The following is a 20940-nucleotide window of genomic DNA, read 5'->3' as shown; positions in this document are numbered from 1 at the left end:
TCCGTCCATTGCTCGGTTCCATGCAAGCGGCAAATAATTTTTTTTTTGGGCAGAAGTCCATTTTTTCGGCTCCACACAAGCGGTCCAAACACAACCCATTCATTCAAAACGCACCCAACACCGCAAAGCAAGCATTGAGCACGTGGAGGAGGACGACAACATTTCCACCCATCACAAAGCGACACATCAGCACGTTGAAGAAGACGATTTGGCAACTTTCCTAAGCACTTAGACTATATATGGTTGAAAAGCGACACATCAGCATGTTGAAGAAGACGATTTGGCAACTTTCCTAAGCACTTAGACTATATATGGTTGATTAGTAGTTGTTGTTGTTGACTTGATACTGCTGCTGCTCATGTGTAGTGCTTATTAGCTTTCGCAATAAATCTTCGCATTCAAAGAGTTGTTTGTTGAAGCCGAAAATTCTTCTCACAATATCTAATTGGAAAGCCCGGATAAAATGGTTCAAGCATTGGGTGCAGGGTCGTATAACCACCAGAACTGGTTGAACCCATGCTTGATGGACCAATAATTGGCTATATACTGGTCATGTATCTCTGAGAGCCTTTGACTGGAACCAAGAAAGGTCGGAGGAGGGTTGTCTTCATTGAGTATCCATTGAGGTTTGATTAATTAGTTCTCCTGCTAGAGTTAAAAGAGTTAGACTAGCCAGAATCATCTTCTATGACTAATGTGTTTAAGGGTTGAATTCACCTATTAAAGTCAGTTAATATGGAGGAGAATGAGTGAAATTGATGGCCTCATTAGCTGCCAAACTCTTTTTACCAGCGTGCGTAGTTAAGCTAGCTCAATATTGCAGCTGACTTTCAAGATTTCTTGTGCTCTTTTGGGCAGCTAGTGGTACAGTATGGTCTTTGGGTTGCATTGTCTTGGAGGCAGTAAACCAAGACTTTTCCAGCAAAAGTATTGTCCGAAGCATGGTATCAAAGGATTCAATTGCCATATTTCTTTCTTGTTGCATCCCATATAGTAATACATTTTGCACTCTTCAATCTTCTTGCTTTCGGTTTGATTCATCTTTCGATAAAATTTTTATTCCATAACAAAAAAAATTAAAATTTTCATTTGTAAAGCTTAAAATTTTACTTGTACAAAAAAGAAAATAAAAATAAATTAAAAAAGGTGAAACTGAACTGCATGCAATCAGTCAGCTTGAGGCAATTTTGACTAAACATCCATCAATAAACACTTGCGTCCTGTACGTAAAGGGGGTGGGGAAAAAGCTAATAATAAGGATAAAATGAAAAATAGGCAAGAAAAGAAGTAATCAGCATGAAAAATGGTAACTAAATAATTCTAAAAAGTAGATAATAAATTCTACCTCCCGCAATAAAATCATAACTAATAATTACTAATCTAAGGAAAGACATCCTTATGCAAATTATTGACATTTTACAAAAAAATAAAAAAGTACTTGTGAATTTTCAGTGGTGCGATAAAGTATTCTATTGTTGTCAATAACCTGTGCTACTGCTGCTGTCCTTTCGAATGAGAAGTCCTTGACAATTGAGACTATAATTCTTCTTGACATCTTAATTTTTGCTGTCTCAGAGAAAATTTGGGAAACCCAATAATCCTATTATAGGTTGTGAACTTGTGATTTTGTTAGTAGCCAAGAAATTGACTACCCCCAATACTTTTACATCATCCACTTGACTCCCCAGCAATTTCGTCAAGGGACTGAAGGAGAGAGCAAGATCACTGCACCATGTCCAAGAAACATCGAAGAATTGGATATGTAGTTGAAGAAGCATTGAGCTTCCCCGGACCGTCCGAGCTGAACTGATGAACTCGGTGTGCTGATGGGTAGAGCTGGTCCCAAGCCTGCAAGACAGACAACAGGGTAATCTAACAGGGGGCCCCGAGGTCGTCCCCGAGAGCACTCCGACGGTCAAGTTAGTTCTCCGGTGGATGAGGTTTAAGGGAATTAAGCAGCCGAGAGTAATGTGCCAATAGTGAACGTACCTTGTGTGGGTGGTGGGCATCACCATTTATACCTGTTCGAGAGTCCGACCTCCGTACGTTTCGGGACTTGCCCGGTATAGCCCTTATCCCGCGCCGAGGGGAATTTCCTCCGACCTCTGCGGGATGGTCCTCTGGCCCTTCTGGAGCCCTAGCAGCGGCGGGGCCCAGGACTGTTGTCAGGGGCCTGGAATCGAGGCCCAACTCGATCATAATTGGGCTGCCACGTGTCTAGATCCAGGACAGGGCCTCTGCAGTAGGGGCCTCTGCAGTAGTGATATCTGCGCATTTAGTAATCCAGAAATATGTTTACAATTTTTTTTTTTTTTTAAGGCCATCATTGATCATAATAAATCTATGACAAATTAATCTACGGGTGTTCTGACACATTAATTAATATCAACAGTTATGAGTTGACCGATGGCATTTTGTAATTTCTGATTTCATGACGATGAATATAAAGAACAGATTGTTTGACATTGTATTCTGGGCCATGTTTCGACTAGGGAAGCAACATTTTACTATTTTAGGCGCTGCTCCATCAAGGCATAATTTTCACATGAACTAGAAGGCATTTGAACCTATGTTTTCAGACTCGGACCGGGTATCGACTCGGTCAGGGTCAGGGGTCAATGGGTTTGACCGGATTCGACCGGGGGTTAAATCAGATGACGTCATAAATAAAAATTATTTAGAAATTAAAATATTATATTTAAAATATCTAAGATCATGTTAATATTAACAAAGGTATATTCATATATGTTTAATGTTTCAAATGTATTTAACAATAAAATACAAAGAAATTAGAATAATCAAGGAGCAATTTATATTATTTAATGAATATTAACAAGTTTAGAATTAAAATTATGGACTTGATTAAAAAATAACACCAAACTTTAGGACAATATTTATAAAGTATGAAATATTTGAGGTATATTAATAGTTTTTAACAACTTAAGGATCAAAACATAATATTGAAAATGTTTTGATCCTATATCAGATGAAAGTGCTTTGAAGTTTGACCCCACGCCACACCTCTCATTTCTTCCTCTACTCCTGACGGTGTCATTTCATCTTCTTGCAACTCCTTTCTTCATCTTCCACGCCATTCTGCAACTCCTTTCTTCTTCTTCATCTTTTTTTTTTTTATTTCATTTTCATTCTTATTTTATTAGTTATTTGTTCTCAAACCCATGAAATATCATGCTTTTATCTGATTTCTGCAAACTGTTCTCTTCTCCACGCTTTTTTTTTTGCATTTTTGGGTCTTTTTTTTTCTTTTGAATACAAGATCTAAGATTATATCTTATTTTAAAAAAGGGGTAAAACATTGATTTTTCATGCTTGAATTGAAGTCAAAGAGTGAAAATGGATTTGCGGAGGAGGCAGAGCTCACAAGGATTTGGGGTTAAGAGGTCAGGAAGGGTAAAAAAGAATTTAAAAATGGAGAATAAGAAAAACCCGGTTCGTACGGGGTTCTTCAGGTTTCCGGTTAAATCTGGTCAAAACCGGGGTTTGACCGAGTCTTGACCAATCCGAGTTTTTAAGATAGCTCGGACCGAACACTTGGCCAGTTCCTGGTTCAACCGGTCGGACCGGCCGGTCCGGTCCGAGTTTAAAAACACAGATTTGAACTGGTGGCCAGTTCATTCCGGGTCCACCAAGAAGGTGAACATGAAGATGCTCATCCCCTGGTCCATCATTAATCACAGGACAGAACTCTGGAGCGAGCCATAGCTCGCAGATATTCTTGTTTGCAACAAGCTTTGCAGAATGAAGAAGGCGGTCCGACAATTTGAAGATGCCACTCCTCGGTCCGACAACATTAGCAGGAATTTCCTTGCCAAATAATCAGCCGGGACAGCGGCAGCTTTGCAGAATGGCAGTTTCTTTCTCGGTCTGCATCCATTAATTCTGCTCCTCTTGGAAGAAAATTAGAAGGCCTAGCTATTTAGCATATTACGCAGCTTGGAATTGCAACTATGCATGGAGGAGTTACACTAGCATCCATTAATTAGGTACAAGGAAATTAAAGCACGGAGACTTGAATGAAATCAGTGGTGCACAGGATCAGGGATGTAAATGGTTCGAGCATGGAAACGATTGATTTACAAGAGCACAGCTTAGTTGCATAGGCCATAACTCAGAGAACCACAAACTAGTACAAACCGTAAAAAAATTATATATCCAATAATCAGCCTCCTGAACCTATAACATCTTCCCTTCCCGTCAATGGTTCAAATTTATTCACTTCTTCTTTCTTGACGTCATATTTGTTTGGGGTTTTCTTATTGATCACGTTCGAACCAAACACCATGTCTTTCCTGGTCCTTCACGATCAACGGTTTTCGTTGAATTCTTTTCGCCGATCACATTCTTCTTCTGCTTTTCTACTACCCCGTCAGACAGATCCGCCAGTGGAGTCAAAAGTCACAGACACGCCAATATTTAAGATAGGGCAAATTCCACTTTAGCCGCCTGTGGTTTAGCCTTTTTTTTTTTTTTTACATAACCCCTCTATGGTTTCAAAAATTATATATAACCCCCTCATAGTTTGGATTAAAGTGTCAAAGTGACGGGAATGATCATTCGTAACGGAGTCACCTAAAATGTTAAAATACCCTTATGTAAAGTTGAAAATTATTTATTAACCAAGGGGAGTTATGTGTATATTTTGAAAACTATAAAGGAATTATATGATAAAGTATTAAACCATAAAGGGGTTATATAATAAAATATAAAAATCATACCGGATTAGCGCGCCATGTATTTATAAGGGTAATTACGACATTTCTAGAAGTTCCGTTACGAATGACTATTTTCGTCGGTTTGACACTTTAATCCAAACCATGAGGGGTTATATATAGCTTTTGAAATTATAGGAGGATTATGTAAAAAAATACTAAACCACAGGAAGGTAAAATATAATTTGCCCTTTAAGATATTTTAATTAGTGGTCACTTTTCATGTGGGACGGATCCTCACATTCATCCCACTGAAGGGCTTTGTGCCCCACTAAAAATTTTTGTGCCTCATTTGCATTCTGGTAAAGCCGGTTACAATTCAAATTGTCCTCTCCCCCTACTTAAGGCCGGGCTTTGTGCCTCACTTTAAGAGACTTTGCATGCTTGAAAAATCTAGTCACAATTCAAACTGTTCACACTTGATTGTATTCAGACTTTAGATATGACTCCCGTACAGGTTTTAAATATGACTCCCGTTCAACATGGCACTTTGCTCAATAGATTCTACAAGTTCTCAGATTTTAAATGTAGTTTGTACGAGCTCTGAACTCAAGATCTAATATGGCATTAATCTTGCAAGTTCTAGAGGTGCAGCACTGGTCCTAGACTCGTCCTTACCAGAGACCACAGAAAGGTTTGCTTTGATATTTTTTTGTAATGTCCCGAGCTCACTGGCTAGTCCAATTACTTTTTGAGCTGAAATCATGAGTTTAAAATAATTAATCCAAAATTATTCGGTATGCATGGCCCCAAGTTATATTTCAATTCAATTTCCTTCCCACTTCCATTGTGGACGGATCCTCGCATTAGCTTTTTTTTTTTTTTTTTTTATCAATTCTTCTCCGCTCCCTAGCCCCACTTTCATCGCCAATCACGGGCACATGATATAGAATTTTCTCAATTCTTCTCAAACAGGTCCTTTATGACTCAGAAGTGTTCTCAATTCTTCATAGCCACCAGAAGTGTTCTTGCCAAGAAACCTTTTATGACTCAGATTTTATCAACAAGGCAAAAATTTAAATTGTAAAGACGAGATAATGATATGTAATTCTAACTTAATTAACTTATAGGGCTCATATAAATGATAATTGAACATAATATCCACGTTATAAAAGATCTTTGTTTTATTCCATCCAGAACGTTTGCATGGATGATTGTTCCGCTCCTTCCCTCAGCACCTGATTCCGTTTCTCATGCGATGTACCGCCATTCTTTACTGAATTAAGACACTGTGAAATCCCAAATTTAAAGAAAATCCTTTGGACCGTACAAAGTCTTGAGATTACCATCAAGTCAACTAGGAGTCACCAGTATGTCCCCTGAAGCATCTCTGAAGCTGCCTTGAATACTGTGACAACGACCAGGATATATATTTATATTTACAAGAAAAGACCTGTGTCCTTGTCTCATTTCATATACGCGTCTTAAAAGAAAATCCTATGGAATTTACAAAGACTTGAGAAGACTACAACTCAATCGGGACTGCCACCCCATATATTGTAGTAATAAATCTTTTGCTGCGTCGTGAAACAACTTAGGTTAAGACCACAAAACAGGGGACTGGAGGGTGACAAATGGACAGGAGGCTTTGTGATGCAGCATTGGAAGGAGATGTTACCGCTCTTTGTCAGTTGCTTCAAGAAGATCCACTTGCTCTTGCTAAAGCTGCTTTGAAGTGCGAGGATAAGAATCCTCTTCACATAGCAGCAATATTGGGCCATGTAGATTTTGTAAAAGCAATCTTACAAGTTGATTTTGCTTATCTTATGTGTTTGGCCCGTGATCAAGATGGCAGAAACCCTTTACATCTTGCTGCCATGTATGGCAGATTGGAAATCTTGCAAGGGCTACTTGATGCAGGATCTCAAGCCAATTCTGCTCATTCTATGTGTTTGGCCCGTGATCGAGATGGCAGAAACCCTTTGCATCTTGCTGCCATGTATGGAAGAGTGGCAGTCTTGCAGGTATTTCAAGCAGCTCTAGAGAAGACAGACGGCGGGGGAACCATTTTGCACCTCTGCGTCAAACACAATCAGCTGGAAGCATTGAAGACGCTGGTCGGCATACTAAAACATCCAGAGTTTGTGAATGCAAAAAATGAGGATGGCATGACCATATTGCACCTGGCCATATACTATGAGCAACATGAGGTAAAATTTTTTTTCTTTCTTTTTTCATTTTTTTTATAGATAAGTTTTTTATTTCATTTTTTTCCCTTTTATCTTTTGCAATGTTTTTTGTTTTTCTAATTTTTGTTGAGAAGGATTTTGTGGTAATAATGAACAATACCAAAAGTATAGCAATTATTCTCTTCCCTTTTTTTTTTTTGGGTCAAACAAGGATATAGTATTAGGAAAATGCTACAGTACCTATAGTTATAGTAACGATATTAGGGAAACCTACTATTATAGGTTTCTATTACCTTTAGTGACAGATCAAATTTTTTAACGACTTTTTAAATATTATATTAAACTAATTAATATTAACTTTAGTAAGTTTTTAATTAAAACTAGTAAGTATATGCCTGAAAGATAAGTTTTAGTCAGAAATAGAAATTTACACTTTGAGTAATTTAACTTACTTATTATTTGACAAAATTTACTTTTGTTTAAATTAAACTTACTAATACTAAAAGTAAAAAATTTTCATATTTAAGTAAAAAATCACCTTGTCACTTATCTCTGAAATTCTGAACCGTTTCAAATTTTAACAAAGAATTCTATCACAACCACAACACTTTTGAATTCAAAACTACGAAAAAGCCTATCTTTTTTATCATTTTGGGTTAAAATTAGCAAAAGTCCTACCTATTTGCACCTTTATTGTAACATTATATTTTGTTGCAATTTCTTATTTTAGTTATCCATTCGACACTAGTACGGGCATAGATATGAATTAAGCAACTACTTTGAGGAATAATATTTTTTATTATAAAATTAATTTGAATTGAATTAACAATTTGATATTTTCACAAAAAAAGTGTAATTTTTTTGTCATTTTTCAAAAAAAATTAAAAAATATATTCTAGCAATTGTTGTCATTGACACTTAATTGTCTAGACCAACTTTTATCAGCATAAAATTAGTGTCATTGGGAATAATTGAAGCTCTGATATCAATACTCTATTCAAATGTAAATATTCAACCTAAGTAACAAAATAAATGATAACTAAACAAATGAAATATGAGCTCAATTGATCGTGTTCAAACTACATATTCTGTTAATGGTTAGTATATATGAAATTGTATTTTCCATATGCAGAAAAATAATATGCATTTTATATCTACTAACAAATAAATTACCGTTGTTTTGAACAAATCAAACCTAAACTCATGATGTGATATATATATAGTTGCTCACATTTATACTTATGCCATCGTCCTTTCTTCCCATTTGCTTTTTAAGAGTGCAAATTTCTTTTGATTATATTGGTAAAAAAAATAACATATTTTACAAATTATTCTAATTTATTTAGAAAATGTTACTAATTTCATTAGAAATTATGAAATGTAATCATGGTTTATTAATTTTTTACTAACCATAAATACTGCATATAAAAGGAATAGATATTTGATTTTGTTTTACTTTGATTAGAAAATCTTGTGGTAGTAATAATGAAATAGTCAAGGGTGCAACTTTCAAATCAACAACCAACGTACATTTAATTAAGGTAATATTTTTTAGTTGATCAGTCTAATATATGCCATAAAGTAGTAAGATTTACTCATTTATAAATTGACAATTTTAGCAGTTTATATACCATTCACCTATAAAAATTATGATTATTATAAAATGACATTTTTTAATAATTTACATACTATTTGCCAATTAAAAATAATTTTGATAAAAATGTGCATATAAATCCATATTGTAAATGATACAAAATATATTTGAAACTCACAAAACTTAATATATGGGTAAATTTACTATAATTTTTAAAGATTATGCTACATTAGTACAACTTTAACTTTTATACTTGTGACCTAGAAATAAATTTATTAAAACATGTAACATTTGTAAATGATACATACATTTATTAAAATGCTTAAAACACAAAACATTTATGAAGAATACATACAATAATGTATTATACATTTATGTTACCAACAATTACTAACTATAATATTAATTTTAAATCATTAATAAAAAAATCTTAGCATTATTTTAAAAAAACTTCCTAATACTTGTTTCATATAAGTTTCTTTAAGTAAAATAGTAAATTTATGCCACAAACTAGTAAGTTTTGATGATTAACCAAATTTACTACTCTATCAACAAGATTTACTATTAATCTATAAAAATTTACTATTACTTGAACTAAACTTACTCTCCAAAAAGTAAGTTTCGAATATAAAGTAGTAATTTATTTTTTTTAAAAAGTAACTTTTTTTTTTATTTCGATTTACTTTTTGAAACATAAATAGGATAACACTTATATGACTATTATTTATTTATTTTTGATTTACTTTTAGCGACCATTGATTATTTGATAGGCCTATCCACCTAAATAGGATAACACTTAAAAATAAGAAAGTAAGTTTCCCATCTAAAATAGTAAGTTAACAGTAATAAATTAGTAACTTTTATACTTCAAAAGGTAAATTGGAATAAATATTAAACTTACTTTTTAAATAAATAAATTACTACTTTATATCCCAAACTTACTTTTTAGGGAGTAAGTTTAATTCAAGTAATAGTGAGTTTTTATACATAAATAGTAATTCTTACTGATAACATGGTAAAATTGATTAATAATCAAAACTTCTGATTTATGGGACACATGTACTATTTTACTTTAAAACATATTTCAAACTAGTATTAGGAAATTTATTTGAAATAACAATAAGATGTTTTATTAATGATTAATTCTTAGTACCTTAGTTAGTAAGTACTCATAATATACATGTATAATACATGATTATAGGTATAATTTAAAAAAATTATTTATATATTTTAAAATACTATGAAAAAGAATTTGAATTTTCACATATTCTTGTAAATATGTAATAAAATTTTGTCGTATTATAAGTTTTTAATCATTTTCAATTTTTGAAAAGTTTGAAAGTTTGGATAACAATAACAACAAATCTTCCTAGTTACATATAGAATATTACTTGTTTATATATCAAAATTTTTATAATTTAACACCTATGAATATAATAAGATGATAAAGTTTTAATAAATTTACATCTGAGACACAAGAAATAATAAGAGTAAAAGCCTAAACAAATGAGAAATAATATAATAATAAAAATGACAAAATATATAACAATTAATATAAGAAAATCAGTATGATCTGGATTTTTTTTCCTTGGGAGATTGTTCATAAGAATAGGATCCAATAATTATAAATGAAAATGAAATGCATATATAATCTATTGTAGAATTTAAATTACATTTAGTTCACGTATAAAATGGTCCTAAAATAATTAGTATACTATGATACAATGTTATTTTAACAACAAAATTTTTTTTTACTAAAAGTCTGAAATATCCATGACATACGTATGAGGGATACTTTACCATATTTGTATCTCACATCTAATCATGAAAGTTAATTTGAGAAAAAAATATTTTTGACAATAGAATTATTTTGAATTTAATCAACAAGTTGAGATTTTTTTAAACATAAAAGTGAAATATTTTGGGAACTTAGTTGTTTATTTTCCCATAATTAAAAATTGCTATATTTTAGCAATTGTTGCCATTGACTTTTGATTCTGTAGACTAATTTTTATCAATGCAAAATTAGTTTTATTAACAATAATTGAAGTTTCATTGATTTGAGGATTGGCATTTTATTGCTATTATTTTATATGTAAATAGTTAACATAAGTAATAAAATAAATAATAGCTACTTAAAAAAATGGAAATTGGTGCTCAATTGATTGTGGTGTAAAATATTAGTGTGAAAAAGGAAAGTTCTTCTAAACTAATGCTGCGTGAAATTCTGGATGCATATGAAATTAGAAATGTGATAACTTTGCAATTCATTCTCATTCATGATGAATTTTTTCGATTCTATATAGAATCACAATTTTTTTCGTTCAGCATGAAAACATTTTTTGTTTGTCATATTGATGGCTTTTGCTTTCAAGATTATCTACATGTCGGTGGTTAGTATTATTGACAAGGTTAGAGGTCATGGAAAATGTTACTACTTTTAGGAGAAATTATGTATTGTAAAAATGGGTTAATAATTTTCTATTAAGCATAACTACTGCATACAAAAGGAAAAGATATTTCATTTTATTTTGCTTTGATTAGAAGAACTTGTACTAGTAATAAAAGAAATTTCAATTCAACAATCAACGTGCACATGATTACAGTAATTTTTTAGTTATTTAGACTAATATATGCCATAAAGTAGTTAGATTTAGTCGTTTGTGAATTCATAATTTTAACAGTTTACATAAAATACATCTATAAAAAATTATGATGATTATAAAATGACATTTTATAATAATTTACATACAATTTGCCAATAAAAAAAATAGTTTGATAGAAAACATATGGATACAAATCCATAATGTAAATGATACAAAGTATGTTTGAAAGTCACAGAACCTAACATATGGGTAATTTTACTATAATTTTCAAAGATTATGCTATGTTAATACAACTTTAATTTTTATACTTGTGACCCAGAAAATAAATTTATTAAGATTTTCTATTTTATTAAATTCATAGGCATTAATATATGCAAATTGTGTACCATTTTATTATATTCATAGGTGTTCATAGGTGTCAATATATGAAAATTGTGATGTATAGATAACTGCAATTCTATATATTACTCGAAAGATTTGTTGTTACTATCATCCAAACTTTCTAACATTTCACAAATTAAAAAATAATTCAAAATTTATAATATGACAAATTATTCTTACATATTTTATAAGGCCATATGCAAAAAAAAAAAAAAATCATAGTATATTTAAAATGCTTAAAACATATAACATTTATAAATGATACGTATAATTGTGTATCATACATTTACATTACGAGTAATTACTAACTATAATACTAAGGTTCAATTATTAATAAAAAAAATCTTAGCATTATTTCAAATAAACTCCCTAATACTTGTTTCATATAAGTTTCTTTAAGTAAAATAGTAAATTTATGCCACAAACTAGTAAGTTTTGATGATTAACCAAATTTACTATTCTATCAACAAGATTTACTATTAATCTATAAAAACTTACTATTACTTGAACTAAACTTACTCTCCAAAAAGTAAGTTTTGGATATAGAGTAGTAATTTACTTCAAAAAAAAAGTAAGTTCCATATTTATTCAAATTTACTTTTTGAGACATAAAAGTTACTCATTTATTGAGTTAATTTACTACTTTTTATGTAAAACTTACTAACCAAAATTTTAGATACCATTTTATTTAAATGACCAGTACAACAGGTAATCAAATGGTCGCTAAAAGTGTTTTTACCTGTTGTATCAGGTAAAAACAGTTTCGTTACCATAACGATCGTTACTTCAGACTTTTCCTGTAGTATTATTCCCCGTCAAGCAAATTTATAGTGTTATTTGCCCTTTCCAAGTTTTTCTTCCATGCTTTCTCTTATTATTTTTCTCATATTATTTTTCTTTTGTTCTTTCAATTTTACCTACTTTTTCCGTTTGTTCTCCTTCTCTGGAAATTGATCACACCTAACCATCCAAGCACACGGAGACAAGACAGGCTAAGTTGTGTGCATAAATTGCACTAGTCCAGAAAAAAAGAAAAATGTTACATCTTCTTTTGGATTAAGAGTTACTCTGAATGACAAAAATTCCAAGAAGCAATTTTCAGGTACTAAGTAATAAAGTTTCCAATCTTTTCAAAACATATTTTGAAACAGAAAATAGCATTAAATTTTTCTAAAACCTGTTCCAAGAACTGCACAGTTTTAACAAGTTTAAAATCACGCTGGCTTAATTGAAATTATGATCCAGTTTTATTTGGCGCAAAATTTTAATGCAGTGATCCCGAATGAAACTTTAAATTGCTAGCAATCTATTTTATCAAATCCAATCACATAAATATACAATTGGAAATTTGGCAACTTGTGACCTTAACTGGCCTAGTTTGTGTACTTGGTTATGAGTCCTTAAGCAGCCAGTCTAACAAACAAGCTGAAAAAAATTTGCATGCAGACTGTGAAGTACATATTGCAGGAGATCGGAGTAAAAGTGAATGCCAGGGACGCAAATGGAAAATCAGCGTTAGACGTCTTACGCGGACTTGGCAATATCAATTCGGAAATTGCACGATGTCTCAAAGTTGCTGCCGCCAAGACAAGCGACTTTTCTACAGGATTACAGGATTTAGTACGCGAGCATCGTAGTTGGATACAGGTGGCATGCTCAATTATTGCGACAATGGCTTTTCAGGCTGCAATAAGCCCTCCAGGAGGAGCTTGGCAAGACGACCTAATAGCAGATTCACATGGTAATCCAGTGCCAAATCCACGCAGAGCAGGAGAAGCTGTAATGGCACACACTCGTCCCCAGACATATGACCTTTTCGTTGTCACATCCACAACGGCCTTTGTGGCAGCTCTGTTGACAATCTTCATCACCATCTGTGAGTTTACTGGATGGCTGGCTCTGTTTCTGCTGTCGTTTCTCCTCCACTTAGCAATTCTCACACTAGCGGCTGCTTATTACATATCAATCCTTATGCTATACCCTAAAGGCTTCAAAATAAGACGAAGCCCGGATTGGACGGAAATCATACTTGTCTATGGTGTTTGGGCTGTTAGTGGGATACTGGTTATCGCAGTTGTTCGGAAGAGGCTCAAGAAGGAAACCGCAGTACAGCTTAATTATGCAGAGATGCCCCCGGCAATCCTTAGTAGTAGTTGACTTGATACTGCTGCTGCTCATGTGTAGTGCTTGTTAGCTTTCCCAATGCCAATTCAATTGGACAATTAATAGTCACGCCAACCAAGCAATTTGGTGTGGCGTCGTGCGGTGTGGATTGCCCAAAAGTTGTCATTTTGCATTTAAACAGTGTAATGTAACGCCATTAATTAAAGTTTCAGGGTATCCATTTTACTACCACATATTAATTTCAAGTTTGAGCAATGAATAAATCAAACTCTGAATCCTATTCTCCATATACTGCCGTAATAAATTATCCTCTGTTTGGATTGTAATTTTTCTCCAAAAATTTTTTTAAAGTTTTCCATGAACACATTTATTAATTTTTTTTTACCTCACATATATCAAATCATTATAATATATTTTTTCTTCTGCACAAGATATAATAAATCATCGCATTCAAAACTTTTGTTTGTTGAAGCCGTAAATTCTTCTCACAATATCTAATTGGAAAGCCCGGATAAAATGGTTCAAGCATTGGGTGCATGGTCGTATAACCACCAGAACTGGTTGAACCCATGCTTGATGGACCAATAATTGGCTGTATACTGGTCATGTATCTCTGAGAGTCTTTGACTGGAACCAAAAAAGGTCGGAGGAGGGTTGTCTTCTTTGAGTATCCATTGAGGTTTGATTAATTAGTTGTCCTGCTAGAGTTAAAAGAGTTAGACTAGCCAGAATCATCTTCTATGACTAATGTGTTTAGGGGTCGAATTCACCTATTCAAGTCAGTTAATATGGAGGAGGATGAGTGAAATTGATGGCCTCATAAGCTGCCAAACTCTTTTAACCTGCGTACGTAGTTAAGTTAGCTCAATATTGCAGCTAACTTTCAAGATTTCTTGTGCTCTTTTGGGCTGCTAGTGGTACAGTATGGTCTTTGGGCTGCATTGTCTTGGAGGCAGTAAACCAAGACTTTTCCACCAAAAGGATTGTCCGAAGCATGGTATCAATGGATTCAATTGCCGTATTTCTTTTCTTTGTTTCATCCCATATAGTAATAAATTTTGCACTCTTCAATCTTTTGCTTTCGGTTTGGTTCATCTTTCGATCAAATTTTTATTCCATAACAAAACATTTTAAAATTTTCATTTGTAAGTTTAAAATTTTACTTGTACAAAAAAGAAAATAAAAATAAATTTAAAAAAAAGGTAAAACTGAACTGCATGCAATCAGTCAATTTTTGGCAGTTTTGACTAAGCATCCATCAAGAAACACTTGTGTCCTGCACTTAATGGGCAAAAAAAATGCTAAAAATAAGGATAAACCCAGAAATAGGCAAGAAGTGAAGTAATCAGCATGCAAAATGAAAAGGGATAATTTCACAAACATCACTTGAGATTTTTAATAGTTACAAAAAGCTCCCTTCAAAATTTAAAAATTACATATAATTTGCATACTTTTACTATTTATATAAGAGCAAATTATTTGAGCAGCCACTGAACTATTTGAATAGTCAAAATTTGGCCATTCAATTATTCATGGTATATTTTTACCCATTGAACTATTAAAAGTAAAAACTTTGAGTTATTCCGTTTGATTCCACCGTTAATTCTGTCAAATATAAGGGTTCGCACGTTTGAAGAGATATACTATTAATAGTTGGACATGACAAAATTAACGGTAAAATTAGACGAAGTGATCCAAAATTTACACTTCTGATAGTTTAGTGGATACAAACGTATTATTAATAGTTGAGTGGCCAAAACTCAACTATTCAAAAAGTTTAGTGACTACTCAAATAAATTTCTCTTTATATGATAATATAGGTTCAATAAGTTAGATTATTCTCAAAAATTCTAAATTACCCTTAGATACAAAATTAAAAGAGAAAAATACAATATACTGTATCACCTTCTTCCACACTATGTACAAAATCCATTATTCTAACCACCAATAATTACTCAAGCATAAACTCCACTTACAAATCCAAATAGCCGTCCAAAAGATTTCAAATTGCATATACATTATCAACACTTGTCACGAAAAAAAATTACACATGCACACACACCCTTTCACCCCATTGACAACCAATTTTATACCTTAAAATTAAATCTCATTGCCCCTAACACCTCTCCAATACAAGTTAGACCCTATTTGATAACCCAATTTAATACTTAAATTTAATGGATTTAGAAGTTAATATGATTAGATTTGTTTGATAATCAAAAATTAAACATCTAAATTTATTAAGTAGCATTAAATTTCCTATTTAAAACTTGCTCAAAAAAATAAGTGATAAGTTATTTACTTATCACTGAATGTGACATACACTCAAGTGTATCTAATTTAATATTTATCAATTCAATAACTTAATAAATTCAAATTTCGTATTTTATATTTCAGTTTTCATACTTCAGTTTTATCAAAAGCATCTTTAGTCTAATCTAGAACTACCATTAATGCACTCCTATATCCTTAAAAATATTAATATATAAGAAATAGATAAGAAATTCTACCTCCACAATAAAATCATAACTATTAATTACAAATATAATAAAAGACATCCTTAAGCAAATTATTGACATTTTATAAAAAAATTCTTGATAATAGACAAAATATTATAAATTCCACATCTTTGGAGCTTCTTCTTATTTCAATCATTAATTTCATTCTTTATTTCTCTATCACCGCAGATCTTTTCATTTTCTTCTAGTTTGACAAATAATTTGCTCCCTCTGTTAATTTTGTAATTTCAATTTGATAATATCCATAAAACTAAAGATAATAAAAAAATAACATAGCAGTAGAATATCTTAGAAAGAGGTTAACAAAAATAAACACAAGACAGAAAATTAGGATTTTTTTTTTGGATTTGATAAATTTATTGCCTTAAACTATGAATTGTTTACCAGTGAAGAGAATCAGAGGTACTTTGCTATATTAAGGTGTGACAAGTATAATTACATAAGCCTAAGGAGAACCGAGTGAAATTGTAAGAAAAATCAAGTGGTTTCCGGAATTATCCCAAATGAAAAATGATTCCGCCACGTTCTGGGACCGCAACGGATCTTCTGTTCCATACTCTGTGTCACTCTCTGTTCCACTTTTTATTATATTATTATTTCTCCTACATAAACATCATGTTTTAGCTCTTTTTTGTCTCTTTAAGATCCAATAACTAGTAATTGAGTAAAAAATAAATACAGCAGTTTCAAAAAACCAATATATAATAGAAAATTAAAAAATATAGCAAAAAAATTCATAAAAAATCTCATTTTTTTATGCATTTTGATTTTTTGAGTTTGTTAAATTGTGTGTATTACTCAATTAATAGTTATTGGATCTTAAGGAGACAAAAAAGAGCTAAAACATGATGTTTATGTAGGAAAAATAGCAATATAACAAAAAGTGGAATAGAGTGTGACACAGAGTGTGGGACAGAAGATCCGTTACATTCTGGGACCTTGTAGAACTTCAAAGTTCAAACCCATTCAAAGCAGATCCTTCTAGAAGCCTTCCATTTCCATGGTTCCTTCTTCTTCTTTTCCCTTCTAGAAACTTCCGAATTCCAGTTTTCTACCTTCCGCCACCTATATATATCTGCCAGAAATATCGCTTCTACCATCACGACTGAGCAAAAAAGGTCCCAGAGAAAACCACCCAATACACAATCATTGTCAATCCCTTTCGGAATCAAAATTCGGAAAAAGATATCCCCATCTCAAATCATCAAGCACGGAGAGAAAAATGGACGTCAGACTGCTGGGCTTAGACGCTCCACTGGTTAACGCCCTCCACCACCTAATTGACGCCGCGGAAGATGGAGACAAGATTGCCAATGCACCCACAAGGACCTACGTCCGAGACGCCAAGGCCATGGCCGCCACCCCTGCCGACGTGAAGGAGTATCCCAATTCCTACGTGTTCATTGTGGATATGCCCGGGTTGAAATCGGGGGACATCAAGGTTCAGGTGGAGGATGACAATGTGCTGGTTGTCAGCGGAGAGAGGAAGAGGGCAGAGGAGAAAGAAGGTGCCAGGTACGTGAGGATGGAGAGGAGGGTCGGCAAGTTCATGAGGAAATTCGTGCTACCGGAGAACGCCAATACCGATGCAATTTCTGCTGTTTGCCAAGATGGGGTATTGACTGTCACCGTCCACAAATTGCCCCCTCCTGAGCCTAAGAAGCCCAAGGTTATTGAGGTCAAGATTGTTTGAAGTTGGAAGGCCCAGCTTTACTGTTGAAAGATTTATCTTCTGTTTTGGATATGTAGTTATGTTTGGCTTCTAAGATCAGATTAGGAATTGTGCTGTACTACTGGAACATGACTTCATATGGATGATCATGTTTAGTCTCTTGTTAACTTTCCTTGTTTTTATGGGCTGAATTTTCAGTGGTGCAATAAAGTATTCTGTTGTTGCCAATAACCTGTGCTGCTGCTGTTGTCCTCTCGAATGAGAAGTCCTTGACAAATGAGACTATAATTCTTCTGGACAATTGATCTTAATTCGCTGTCTCAGAGAAAATCTGTGTTTTTGTCAAACCACTAATTCTATTCTAGTTTGTGGTTTTGTTAGTAGTCAAGAAACTGACCACCCTCAATTCTTTTACAGCATCCACTTGACTCCCCCGCAATTTTGACAAGGGGACTGACGGGGAGAGCAAGATCACTACACCAGTGTCCAAGAAACATCAAAGAAGTGGATAAGTAGTGATATCTGCGCAGTTAGTAATCCAGAAATACATACAAAATTTTTGAAAGCCGTCTGTAAGCACAAATTTTGTTGCCTGAAATAAAAGACAAGAAAACTCGCACAAATATCAAATTGATTAAATCAAATAATAAGCGGGTTACAATCTCTGAAAATTCTTGAATCAAAGAAATTAATCCCCTGATTCTTTTCTTCGAATAGCTTCAATTGAAGGGCCGAAAAGACTTGTTCTCCAATCGACAGGGTGCTTCCTACAATTTTGGCATAGAAAACAATTGATTTGATGATGGCGTCAAACACTTGGAACTTCAAGTCTTCAACACCGATAACAGGAGGATTTGTTTGATTCGAATTGGACTTGGATTTGAGGAAGAAAGCTCTTGAGAAAATTTGACAGAGTTTCTCCGAAAGTTAGGGATTTTTCTTATGTGTCCCTTTGCCTTGAGGGAAGACCTCTATTTATAGTCAAAATATGTAGGCTAGGTCTTCAAAAAACCCTCAGAATCTTCCTGCATTTTGGATCACTTGTTACCCAAGAAATCCATTTAACTTGGGCTTAAATATTGGGCCAACCCAGATAGTCCACTGTGAATTAATAAATCAATTAATTCACTCCAACTTAAACGGACATTATGGATTTAATTTGATTTAATAGCCCATATAATATTGGCCCGATTTGCCAGTCCAAAACATGATGGACTTCTATAATTTAATTTAATTTAATTTAATCAAGATCGATTTAGTTTAAATAAATCTTGACTAAAATAAATTAAATAAATTTTCTTGTCTACAAATGCCCCCACTTCAAGACTCAATTGAGACTTGCTTGTCAAGAATTGAAATAGAGACTTGAAGTACTTGATTTTTTTTTTTAATAAAAGGAGGCTGATTTCCCTTGAATCACGTGTGGTCTACACCAAGGTGCAATGCGTAGGATCATTACCCAAATGATTACAATGAATCTGTTGCTTGCTATTAGTCTCGTGCATTTGGAACCTTTTGTGAGCCTTGCATCACCTAAACATTTAGTAATCAAAGCATGGCCACTCAATCGGAAAGCCTTGACAATTGGCAATTGTTTTCTATCTTCTCGCTATCCATTTCCTTTTCTTGGACAATCCATTTCTTTTTCTTGGACAATGAGAATTCTTACTGGCCCTTTTTTTCTTTGGTAGGGGACTTTTGGAAACGACCAAATCTTGTCTCCCTTTGTTATCACTTTGCCTGATGTCAACAAATCCGATATTGCCAAATCTTGAATGAAGTATCAGTAGGAAGCTTAACATTCCAATTATTATAAGCACTCACATACACGAACTTCCTTATGTTTCAAGTCATAGCTGCTTTTGGAAGTTGAACCCGAGGTGCTAAAATTGTAGTTGCATCATTACATTGATTTGGTAATTGCCAAAGCAGTGGTGTTGTCCAAATGATGGTCTTATTGTATCTTAGAATTCCAAATATCCCAAGACACCAATCACGGACCTTTAGGCAACTAAGCTTCTAGGCAATTGTTCGGTCAAACATGTATTGCTTCACTTGCTAAACTCACGTAATTGCTTATGGTAGCCGGCGATATATTGAAGTAAGAAATGGAAACATCCAATGGGGTATCACCTTTCTACTGCAATTTGGTTTCATTGCACTTGGAAAATTTTCTATGACCATGGCACCGCTTAATCAAACATAGCCACCAAATCATTCAGTGGAAACTTCCCATTGAATGATTATCATGGAGCTTACACCTTAGACAGCCGAACATGTTAACTTTCACCACCTTGCATGAGGTTTCAAACCAGGAAGCAAGATCGATGGCTGCCGAATCCGATTCACAAGCAAATTGGAATTGATTTCTTAAGCTTGATTTAAGAAATTACCATTGCCGAAACTTGTAGCTTCCAAATTGGAATTGATTTCTCAAACTTGATTTAAAGAAGTACTACTGCCGAAACTTGTGGCTTCCAAATTGGAACTGATTTCTTAAGCTTGATTTAAAGAAGCACAATTGCCGAAACTTGTAGCTTCCAATTGATTCATGTATAGAATCATACTGCCGTGGCTTCAATGCTTTAAAGAGACAGGAGCCCATTTTCCCTTTTGACTTGCAATTGATTCCAAGAGAATTAGAAACATACCACATTCACTTATTTCCAAATTGAGCATTGCCGAATTCATTGAGCACTTGCAATGAATTGGTAACTGGGCAAGTGCCTGCCGAATTGAGTACTGCCGAATTCATTTGGAATTGAGCAAAATTCGTTGAGCACTGCCGAATTCATTGAGCACTTGCAATGAATTGGTAATTGCCAAAACCAATTCCACCAAGTTGAGCACCTCGAAAATGGAGAGAAAACAAAAACAAAAACAGAAGTAATGCTCCTCTTCCTAAGATTACTCAAATGTTTAAAGTAACCGGCAATGCTTGGAAATAAGGAATGAAAATGTCCAATTGGGTATCACTGCAGCAGGTTGGCAATTGCTAAAGTCGGCTTACATATAATTGGAAATGACCAGTTAACAACTTCCGAAACCGAATCCTACTGCCAAAACCATAGCTTACAAAATTATCATTTCTTTTTCCCTTTCCGAAAGTGGAATCAATTTCCCTATTCCTTAGCTCCCAAAACCTTTATATACAGAACCTCTGCTTGCTCAAGCTTTTCAAAACT

At 33.5% G+C, this 20940-nt stretch overlaps 2 protein-coding genes across 2 annotated transcripts; both read left to right on the top strand.

Moving 5' to 3' along the window:
- The first annotated feature begins 6304 nt into the window (after positions 1-6304).
- LOC113706167 (uncharacterized) lies at positions 6305-13597 on the top strand. The gene is made up of 2 exons (XM_072062920.1): positions 6305-6880; positions 12887-13597. The coding sequence occupies exons 1-2, from the start codon at positions 6305-6307 to the stop codon at positions 13595-13597; spliced, it is 1287 nt and encodes a 428-aa protein (XP_071919021.1).
- A 3546-nt stretch (positions 13598-17143) lies between these two features.
- On the top strand, positions 17144-17986 carry LOC113707349 (17.3 kDa class II heat shock protein-like). The gene has a single exon (XM_027229628.2). The coding sequence runs from the start codon at positions 17306-17308 to the stop codon at positions 17774-17776; it is 471 nt and encodes a 156-aa protein (XP_027085429.2). The 5' UTR covers positions 17144-17305; the 3' UTR covers positions 17777-17986.
- Positions 17987-20940: the final 2954 nt, after the last annotated feature.

This window comes from Coffea arabica, chromosome 8c (genome assembly GCF_036785885.1).
Source record: "Coffea arabica cultivar ET-39 chromosome 8c, Coffea Arabica ET-39 HiFi, whole genome shotgun sequence".
Classification (NCBI taxonomy): Eukaryota; Viridiplantae; Streptophyta; class Magnoliopsida; order Gentianales; family Rubiaceae; genus Coffea; species Coffea arabica.
The sequence above is the reverse complement of the archived record's forward strand: the minus strand, read 5'-3'. Positions and strand labels throughout refer to the sequence as shown.

What these genes read in the sequence shown, in the direction of transcription:
- LOC113706167 (XM_072062920.1), top strand. Translation starts at nt 6,305, where the DNA reads ATGGACAGGAGGCTTTGTGATGCAGCATTGGAAGGAGATGTTACCGCT. An exon ending in TATACTATGAGCAACATGAG is followed by an intron (nt 6,881 to 12,886) that starts GTAAAATTTTTT and finishes ATTTGCATGCAG; the next exon opens with ACTGTGAAGTACATATTGCA.
- LOC113707349 (XM_027229628.2), top strand. Translation starts at nt 17,306, where the DNA reads ATGGACGTCAGACTGCTGGGCTTAGACGCTCCACTGGTTAACGCCCTC.